Below are 10045 nucleotides of genomic sequence, written 5' to 3' on the forward strand. Positions count from 1 at the left end.
CGACTGTAGTTGGACCACCCATGGCAACTGCCCCACTTTTTCTACCTACATATCACATCATGGACCTTTACCTCCTCACAATCCATCTGTTTTTGGATTTTATATGTATCCTAACCCACTTTTTTTTATATTCATTGCAGCCACCCCTGAGGAGATTTCACCGTCACTTGATGAAGTTTACCGCATGATCGAGGAGACAGCATTGCAGAGGAGTTCCTCACGAGGGCAAGGGCAATCAAGTTCCAATGTGCCTGCAGATACGGTATCTGAGGATACCATTAGGAGTGTCACCCCTGGTCCTATGAGGCAGCAGAGGGTAGTTCACCCACCCCCCGCGGAAGACTACGAGCCCGAATTCAGGGCCACTAAGGAACAGACCCAGCTGTACGATATCGTCAAGCGTTTTGGAAATGCGAGGACCAACAACAAGCACATGAAGGAGCTGAAAGCGTAAATTACCATACCCCATAATCTCTCATCTTGCTTGCTCTTTTTTACCATTTATCTACTTCGTACTTTTTATAAATGGTCCGCTTACATTTTAGTTCTTTCATATTTTTTTACTTAGTAGGCATGATTCTTCCATGCTATATCGTTTTCATACAGCTCATGTTTGGACAGAACGAAAGTCATTCAGTGCGGAGCGACGTACGTCGACCTGGGTGATCTTGCCGAGTCCGTGAGGCCAAACGGAAAAATGTCGACGAATGTAGTTGCATGCGGGATCGACTACATCAACAATCACACCGATGTATGCGCCGACAAGATAATCATGCATTACAGTGTGACCTGCAAAATATGGGATGGTGACTTCCACCACAAAATCCCGAGGAACAATTTTGCACAACACGGTGACTTCAAGCTCACACTGAAGAAATATGTGAGTACTCCTTTCCTGTCTGCACCGTTTTTTCACATGGCGTGGTTTTTTGCCAGAACCTGTACTTGTGTTTGTGTGGCAGAAGTTTTCATGTGGCAACAGTTGCCGTGCACACTGACTTCTTGATTTTTTGTATCCCCATGCAAACTATGTGGCAACTTGATAGTAAAATACATGGCTCATTTTGTTCATACAATGGACGGCAACTTTCTTTCAACTACTCCCACCCATAATCAAACATTCTACGTGATTCTAATTTTTTTGTCCCTCTGTTGTTCTTTCATGTGAACTTTGTATCTCATTTCTTCACTTTTTTAAATGCAGGTCATGTTCCCCATGTTCCAGGAGCTTGCACCACACGACCGACACGACAAGTGTGGTCACCACTATGCGGTCTGTCTTGACCTGAAGAACCAACGTATCGAGGTGCTTGATTCAATCCGTTCGGAAGCTGATGCAGACCTTACTATGCATGCCGAATTCTTCATCAAGAACCTCAAAGAGACTTGGAACCGTCACTACGAACATTCAAAGGTCCAGATCAGGCATTTCCCGACTGAGTATGTGGCGACTGTGAAGCAAGGGAACACGTAATTTCTTTTAACCCGCTCCTTCATGTGCCATTTTTACATCAATCCACCCCCTCTTTTTGTTGACACATCTGAACTGAAGTCCATCTTTGCTGCAGCTGTCCATTTTGCGTGTTCACCTGAACTCTTTTTCCTCGTGCAGGACGGACTGTGGCTTTCACGCGCTGGAATACTTTGCAAAGTGGGAAGGCAGAATTGTCCCCGCTATCATAGATGCAACGGTCGTTGAGCTCCGAAAAATCTGCACATGGAACTGGCTGACGAATGAAGATTTCAACAAGCGGTCCGGAGCACGCGAGTTCGTGGAGGAAGCTGTCAAGCAAGTCATCAAGAAGTACAAGTGATCACGTGGCGTTACACACCAGACGCACACCTTACATTCTGTTGTTGAGGAATGTAAGGTACTATCTCTCTGTTCTTTTGTCGAAAACTATGTTTTGTGTGCTACGTTATGACTGCAACCTCGTGTAGCCTACTATGTAATGGTGGCGTATTAGCGACATTTTTAGTGTTTTCTGTAATACATGTGTGGACGTGAACCTATTTTAGGCGTTACATCAGATCTGTTTTTATGTTTATCATTACGACAGTGGTTTCGTCGTTTCTAGCATCGTTTTTTGCTGTTTTGAATGCGTCTGCGATGTTTTCAAAAAAAAGATGGCAAATGTAGTTCAACAGACATGGTTAGTGAAAGTCATCGTCATTTTTTCATTTTTGGCTGTTTTGCTTGTTCTTTTTCATCGCTAATTGCACCGGCTAGCATTGGGTAGGTTTATCATGTAGCCATAACCTTTGCTGCGGTTTATGCACGTTTACGCTTTTTTTCCAACTTGTTTTCCCATACATTGCACACAACACACTACGTGCTTCTAAACCGCATCGTATTTGTCATGGGGATATATGCCATGCAGAGTCATTACAAAAAGCATCCGGAAATTTTCAGTACAGCTAACATGGCAGATACATCATAAATAACATGGCAGATCCAGTACAACTTACATGGCAAATCCAGTACAACTAACATGGCAGATCCAGTACAACTAACATGGCATATTTAGTATAAAGTAGCATGGCATATTTAGTATAAAATAGCATGGCTTATCTAGTATAAAATAGCATGGCATATTAGGTATAAAATAGCATGGCAGATTAACTACACATAACATGGCAGATTAAGTACCCATAACATGGCAAATGCATTTTATCCATTCAATGAATTTTCCTTCTACTTCTGTCCCCCCTCAAGAGTCATTCTCCCAATTAAAAAAAATCCCATCGTATAGGGGTACAAAACAAAATGTCCACATGGACCATGTCACAGCGCCCCAATTTTTGCTCATGGATTGCCCGCCCCTTTCTTCGTTTTCTTGTGTTTTGCTTGAATCTCCAGTCCCGACTTGTACCTTATCTCTCTCGGACGACCCTTTGTGATGGAACAGGGTGGGTTCCTGACCTGGGTTTGTGTGCTTGCTGTTCCAGATCCTATCTCTGAGTTTTCAGACGATGGCCCCGTGGATGAAGGCACACTTGATGTGCCGGGGAACCGGTGTAAGGCTTCCTCGGCTTTCCTTTTTTTGATCTCATCAAGCTCTCTTTTCAGTGCCTTCCTGTGTTTTTCTGCGACTCTCGCTGTGTCATCACTCTTGCACGCTTCATCAATTAGCTCAGCATAGTTCTTTGTCAGCACAACGTGCCTCACGGCTTCCATGGTTGACTCAGGTCTCTCGTCATGCACAGCCAGAACTGCGTGTGTTGTCTGCGGCGCCAACGCGTCGTCAGCGTCCCAAGTCCATCGCCTTCTTATGAAATGGCGGGGCATGCGTGTCACAGCGTTCATGTCCATGACTTTTAGTATGTGACAGCACACAATGCCGTCCCGTTCGAATTTGCAGCATTGGCAGTAGTACTCGCCTTCGCCTATCGAGGCTCTGACGAAGTAGTTCCTTCCTTTGTCCGCGTCTTCAGGTTCTGAATCTGACATGCCCAAAATAGAACACACCTTGAACGTATGTTCGTCCACCCGGAAAGCCGTGAACATGCTGGCACGCTTTATTTCTTCCTGGAATCTGCAAGTTTTGTGTGTTTTCTGTTAAACTTTCGTGCGATCTTTTTCTTGTACACCCTTATGTTGTCATGGAAATAGAAATACATTTTGTTTGAACATGGCAAACATAGTTCATTGAACATGGCAAATATATTACGTTGAACATGGCAAATGCAGTACACTACACATGGCAAATGCATTACAACATACATGGCAATTGCAGTACAACAGACATGGCAATTGCAGTACATTTTCAACTGGATATCGTCATTTCCGCACCAACATTCCCCAATGGAAGCACATTGCATAAAACATGGCAACTGCATTTTTATTAAACATGGCATCTACAGCTGAGTAAACATGTTAATTGCATTTCAAAAAAAAGGGCAGATGCATTTCATTAAACATGGCAACTGCATTTCAGCATATGTGTCGCCAATATAACATTTTTTAGCATTTTTTGACATTGGCATTTGCATGCCAACATGCTCCAATGGAAGCACAGCGCATAAAACATGGCAACTGCACTTCATTCAACAAGGGAAATGCACCCGAGCAAGTATGCCAAAACAAAATTTTCATTTTAACATGGCAACTGCATCTGAGTAAGCATGGCAAACAGTATTTCATTAAACATGGTAGCTACATGTCATGGCAACTGCATTACACTCTATAAGGCCCCTACTGACTTGGTGCTTTTTATGCAAATAAGACTGTAATGCAACTGACTTACTTGTTAAAGATCTTGTTGGTGTATATCTTGCTCATTTGCCTCTCCATCGGTAAATACGTTAGCAATTTTGGCTGCTTTAGGGCTGTGGTCGCTTCTTGCTGTAGCTCAGATCCCAGAATTTTTTGTTGCAAAGCTGTGTACTGCTTGGCAAACTGTAGTAATGAGTTGCCAGGGCTGACGTACCGCTTTAAAACAGCATTGAACCCCTCGCTGCGCTGCATAGTCTGCAGAAAGGGGAAGAAGCACTGCATGAAGTAGGCCGACACCCAGTACATTCGCTTCTCCCACAGGCTAACAAGAGTCTCGTTGTCCTGGACTTGATGTGTTTCAGTCATGGCCATCCAGCTCCTTTCAAACTCCTCCACCGTCAAGCTGTGGTCCACGCACAGCTCGAATGCCTTATGCAGCTCTGGACGGTCGGCAAAGAACGGTCCTAGCGTCTCCTCAGCCTTCTTTATAATGTGCCACCTGCAGTGCCTGTGCACTGCCAACGGAAAGACCTCCTCTATGCCTGCATGCATGCTGAAATCTTGGTCCGTTATTATGTTCATCGGAGCAAGTCCATCCATGCACTCCAAGAAGGTCTTGAACAGCCAAACGTACCCATCTGTGTCTTTGTTCCGGACGAGGCCGCATCTGAACTGCAACGACTGATTGTGGTTATTTATTCCTATGAACGGAGCGCATGGCATCTTGTACATATTGGTGAGGTACATCGCGTCGAATGAAATGCAATCTCGGAAATGTTTGTAGGCTCTCCTTGCAGCACCATCCACCCAATACATGTTCCTGACACGGTCCTCATCGTCCAACCTTATCCTGTAGAAGAAATCTGGATCTTCCTTTGCTTTCGCATCGAAGTAGGCTATTGTGGCCTCTATGTCTGCCAACTTGCTCTCTCTACGGTACTTGGCCTGTAGGTTTGTGACGTCAGCTGGTATGTACGACATGCTACTCAGAGTCCCCTTTTTGCTGTGGATGAGAGATAGTATCTGTACCATTCTTGATGGACCGACGTTACAATCATGTAGCAGCTTTACGAATTTCCTTTCGACGGGGGTGAACCCTCTCTGGGCGGTCAGAAATTTCACCAGGTCAAACTTCTTTATGAGTTCGTGGTTGTGCTCATCAAAATACTCATTGACCACCCATGTTGCTCCATCTACGTTTAGCTTACACCGGACAGGGCACCCCGTCTTGAGAATGATGCCTCTCTTTCGTTCCGGAACGACAGGCGCAACACCTTCCCCTTCTTGTTCCTCCGTGCCTTGTGGCACCTCATCTCACCTCTGCTGTACTCATTAGTTTTCTTAATTTTCCTATGGTACTCGGTGTTGACCGCAAATCCATGGAACTTTGCGTATGCCTGGTAGTATTCCTTTGCTTCTGCGAACGATCCAAATCTCTGACCAATGTATGGTGGCTGAGGTACCACGATCTCGGATTGCCCACCATCTTCATCCTCTTGTGCGTCGTCGTCAGTTTCATCATTCACTTCAGTATCGGTGGCAGTTCCATTTACTCGAGTGTTGCTAGTGCTTGTGTTCAAAGGGGTGCTCGTCGGCATTGCTGGAATGATTGCCATTCCCGACTCTGACTCGAAATTGTTTGCGGCATGACAGTCTGCTGGCTGGTGGAACGCGTCTTCCGTGTGCTCAGAGCTCCCCGCAGTAGATGTCCCCGCACCGCTGTTCACTGTAGTTGTAGGTTCTGTAATAGAAAAAACAAGCACGAGAGTAAGATTTTTTGGTTGAATAAGATGTGTATCACAACGGATCACACCATCTTCGATTGATTTGGCACGACATATTTTCAAACAGCAAGCCGTCAGACTGCGTGTGGACATGTGTGGCAGCTGTAGCTGTCCAGTCATGGCAGGTACTGTTCAACAAACATGGCAACTATTGTTTTGCCTACAAAAAACTACAAACAACAAATGTAGTGATGGTTTTTGTGGTTCAATTTTTTTCCTTACCTTGTTGTGCTGCATTTGGCCATCTTGTGTGGTCTGTGACACCAAAATGTCGTGCTCCACTTGCAATTTGTGAAGCTTGCCACGGGACGTTTGCCGTGTCACCACCAGCGTAATACGCTGTAAGCATAGTAGTGGTTGGTCAATTCATGGCATTTTGCAGTTTGTGCTAGCACGACAACTGGAGTCGCCCCTGATGTGGCAACTGCAGTTTTACTGGCATGGCAACTATAGTTGCATCGGCATGGCAACTGCAGTTGTTCCTCCATGGCAACTGCAGTTGCGATGACATGGCAACTGTAGTTGCTCTGGCATGGCAACTGCAGTTGTTTCTCCATGGCAACTGCAAGTGTCCACTGATGGCAACAACAGTTGTCCAGGGATGGCAAATGTAGTTTTAAATTCATGGCAATTGTAGAAGTCCAGTCATGGCAATTTGGAGCTGCCAACTATGCCCCTTCTGCTAATTGAACATCCGCAACTTCACTTTTTTTATGGACTGACCTGTGTATGACGTCGATGGCAGGTACATGGGTGCTGGCTGATGCCACGTGCTGCATGAAGGCCCTGCATTTTCACCCGTGATAACTCGTGAGTCCTCTTGCCAGTTTTTTTGCATGTCCATTTTTCACGTCCACAGCAGTATGTGTTTTTTTTGGTTTTGCATTACCTTGATTAGCCATACTAGCTAGTTGAGGTTGGTTGCCCGTACATATGTCAGTGTTAGCGCCTTGTGACTGAACTTGCCATGGGGCCCCCCTGAGAGTGTTTTGGTCATAAGAACCTGCAAAAAAAGGGAGTGTAGGACATAAGTAGAATGTCATCTTCATCGTTGCGAAGTTGGCAACTGCTCTCTTCTTTTTGTTACCACGCATCACCTGCATACTGTTCTAGTAGTGGCAGCAACAGCCCTGCAGAGATGAGTTGACTATACTCTGCTGCATCCCAAGGCGGTGTTTCTGGCCTTTGAGAACCCCAAGCATCAGCGCCACCTTCGCGATTCATCCTTTCCGCGTCTCGATTCTTTTCCGACATGTTCTTCAATCACTGGATGATCAAAAGGGCATCAATAATCCACAAGAATTGTATTCTTCTGCTGCTTGCACATGGAAGATAGGGATGGCAAGCAACAGATCAAAATAGGTGGCAATTGTCATCATACACAAGCGGCAACTGTCGTTACACACAAGTGGCAATTATTTTTTCCCACCCTCTTCATTCAAAAAATCGTCTTTTGTGCGCTCGGACGGGGCAGTGCGGGCGGGGTTGCCACACACCGGACGTGCGGGCCGTGCTTTTGTGCGCTCGGACGTGGTCGTGCGGGCCGATCCCCGTCTATGCCGCACGAGGCGTGCGGGCGGGTTCCTATCGACGCCACACGTGTGGCAGTTATTCGGACCCTTTTTTAAACATCACTTAGCAGTTTTCAAAAGGCTACAACTATGGATATGTACAACCAATGAGTTAATGCCTTATATCAATTTTGAGCATTTTTCTGTGATCTACATGTTAGTACCAATTACATCCATATTAAAGTTCATTTGCTTGATCAGCAACATCACTAAAGTAGTTATGAAAATAAAGCTGTTTTCCGGTTTTTCTATTAACAGAACATAGCATTTTGCGATTTTCATAGGATTTAATCCACGAATCGAAAGGATTTGGACCAGTGGAAACATTTGAGCCTTGTCAAGTGTACTACCTCCCAATAATATTTTTGCTCCTGTTAGAACTTGTTTAGCCGCTGTTTAGGGGCAGTCCAGGGGGTCACTCGATGTAATATTGGCAAAGCTAGCTAGATGCATCTACAGTAGCAATCAACAGCAGCTACGTAGCTTCAGCAGAGCAGCGACAACAGAGTAGCAGTGGACGCGCGCTTGCGGGCGCAGGCCGCTGCGGGCAGTCGTGGGCGGCAGCGGGCGCGGGCACGCGCGCGTGGGCGTGGCCAGGCGAGCAGCCGCCGGCGACGGTAGCAAGCCGCGACAGCAGTGTACGCAGCAGCAGCATTCGTAGCGGCACTAGCAGCGGCCAAGCAGTAGCAGGCAGTAGGCAAGGAAGGAGCAGCATAGCAGTTAGCATAGCAGCAGCAGGCGAGGGGCACAACGCGAGCGGAGGCACGACCACATGCGGGACGCGGCGCGGGTGAGCGCCGGGTGAGGCAGGGGCGAGCGGGGGAGGTAGGGCGGCGGCCACGGCACGACGACGGCATGTGCGGGTGTGGGGCTGCGCGAACGGCCGGGATGCCCAGTGAGTGAGGCCAGGGCGCACGCGACGGCTACAGAGGCGCGTGGGGGCACGTTCAGTGTGGGCAGGTGCGGGTCGGCGGGAGGCGAACCGGGCACGGCGGCTACGGTGAGCAGAGGCGGGGCACGGCCCTGGGTGCGACGGGTGCAGCGACGCGGGCGTGTGGCGCCCGCGGGCTGGGGCACAGTTGCGCGAGACAGTGGGGCCACGGGTACCTGCGGGACGCACCCGGAAGCACGGCGAGCGCAGCTCCGGGCAAGACGACATGCGGCGGCCTACGGTGTCTAGAACGAAGGGGGGCAAGAGGGGAAGCGGAGGAGGGGCTCACCGAGGAGCACAAGGAGGCTCGGCGAGAGGTTTAGGAGCTGCAGGGGATGCCGGAAAGGGATCGGGGCAGAGTGGATTGGCGGCGGCGAGCTTCGGGCACCGAGGTCGAAGACGAGGTCGGGGCGGAGCTGCGGGGCCATCACGGCTTGATCCAGCGGGCTAGCTCGACATGGACGACCGCGGCGGTTCCATTGGACCAGATGGATGGGAACGGGGGCACCGGTCACCGCAGTGGTGGGCGACGAACGGCGACGGAGGCGTTCGGGAGGAAGAGATCTGGCCGAGGGGGTGAGAGTAGCTAGGGTTTGCACCGGGGAGAGAGAGGCACCGGCTAAATAGGGGGGCGACGTCGACCGATGATCGACACGGCGCTGGCCGGTGGCCGGATGGGCGCCACAATCCCCCTCGCTCCTGTAGCGAGGAGGGGGACAGCGAGGTGGGGTGACTGGGCCGGCCAGGTTCGGCCAGGGGGTTAACTGGGCCATTTGGCCCGGAGGGAAGGAGGTTCGGCCTTTACCTTTTTACTCCGTTTAGAAAGTGCCGGTAGTACATTTTATTTTTCTTTTAACTTCTTTGTTTTATTTAACTTCCACCATTTTAATTTAATAAAAATATGACACCCCTACCTAAAATAGTGTTTTAGTTTAACCCTCTGCCACAAAAGGTTCTACTCCCAAATAGCATAGTTTGACACTTTATAAATTAGAAAAGACATTTAACTAAATGGTTTAGCTACTGTTCTCAGTATTATTGAGCACTTATACATTTTATAAAAATTGGGTTTCTTCACCAGTAATACCTATGCATTATTTTCCACCGTTTACACATTTTTGTTTTGACATTTGAAAGCTTTTATTTTTTACTTAAGTTTTAAATTTGAATTTGAACCATTTTGAATCTAAACGAGATTAGCAACAGTAATAGCGGTGACGTGGCCTCATTAGCAGAGGATTATTGTAGCTTAATTATCTAGGCGTTACAATAAGGATAATTATGTCAAGATTATTTAAGCCGCCATGGGCTCCATGAGCAGTTAAAGTTACCTAAACCGCCGTGGGTGGTCAAGATTATTAATTGAGCACTGCCTTTTTTAAGCCGGTGATAAGAGTTGCCATGGCTAGGTGGATCTAACAAATACAGTTTTTGCCTAAGTGTTGCACAAACAAGTTTCACAGGTTGCAGATATTATTTTGGATCAAATGGTTGTTCAAAAAAGAAAATATTATAGACCCAAAAACATGGTACAGAGGAGTTC

The 10045-nt window shown here is 47.5% G+C and overlaps 1 protein-coding gene across 2 annotated transcripts; it reads right to left on the minus strand.

Moving 5' to 3' along the window:
- Positions 1 to 4473: 4473 nt before the first annotated feature.
- Positions 4474 to 9177, minus strand: LOC119308040. Of its 2 annotated transcripts, XM_037584153.1 has the most exons (6): positions 8792 to 9177; positions 7098 to 7266; positions 6890 to 7003; positions 6724 to 6786; positions 6223 to 6339; positions 4985 to 5957 (listed from the first exon to the last, which is right to left on the minus strand). In XM_037584153.1, the coding sequence occupies exons 2-6, from the start codon at positions 7252 to 7254 to the stop codon at positions 5416 to 5418; spliced, it is 993 nt and encodes a 330-aa protein (XP_037440050.1). In that variant the 5' UTR covers positions 7255 to 7266; positions 8792 to 9177; the 3' UTR covers positions 4985 to 5415. The 2 variants fall into 2 exon arrangements, with proteins under 2 accessions (XP_037440051.1, XP_037440050.1); XM_037584154.1 differs by lacking the exon at positions 6223 to 6339 and having other exon boundaries at positions 4474 to 5957.
- Between the last annotated feature and the right edge of the window lie 868 nt (positions 9178 to 10045).

This window comes from Triticum dicoccoides, chromosome 5B, assembly GCF_002162155.2.
Source record: "Triticum dicoccoides isolate Atlit2015 ecotype Zavitan chromosome 5B, WEW_v2.0, whole genome shotgun sequence".
Taxonomy (NCBI): domain Eukaryota; kingdom Viridiplantae; phylum Streptophyta; class Magnoliopsida; order Poales; family Poaceae; genus Triticum; species Triticum dicoccoides.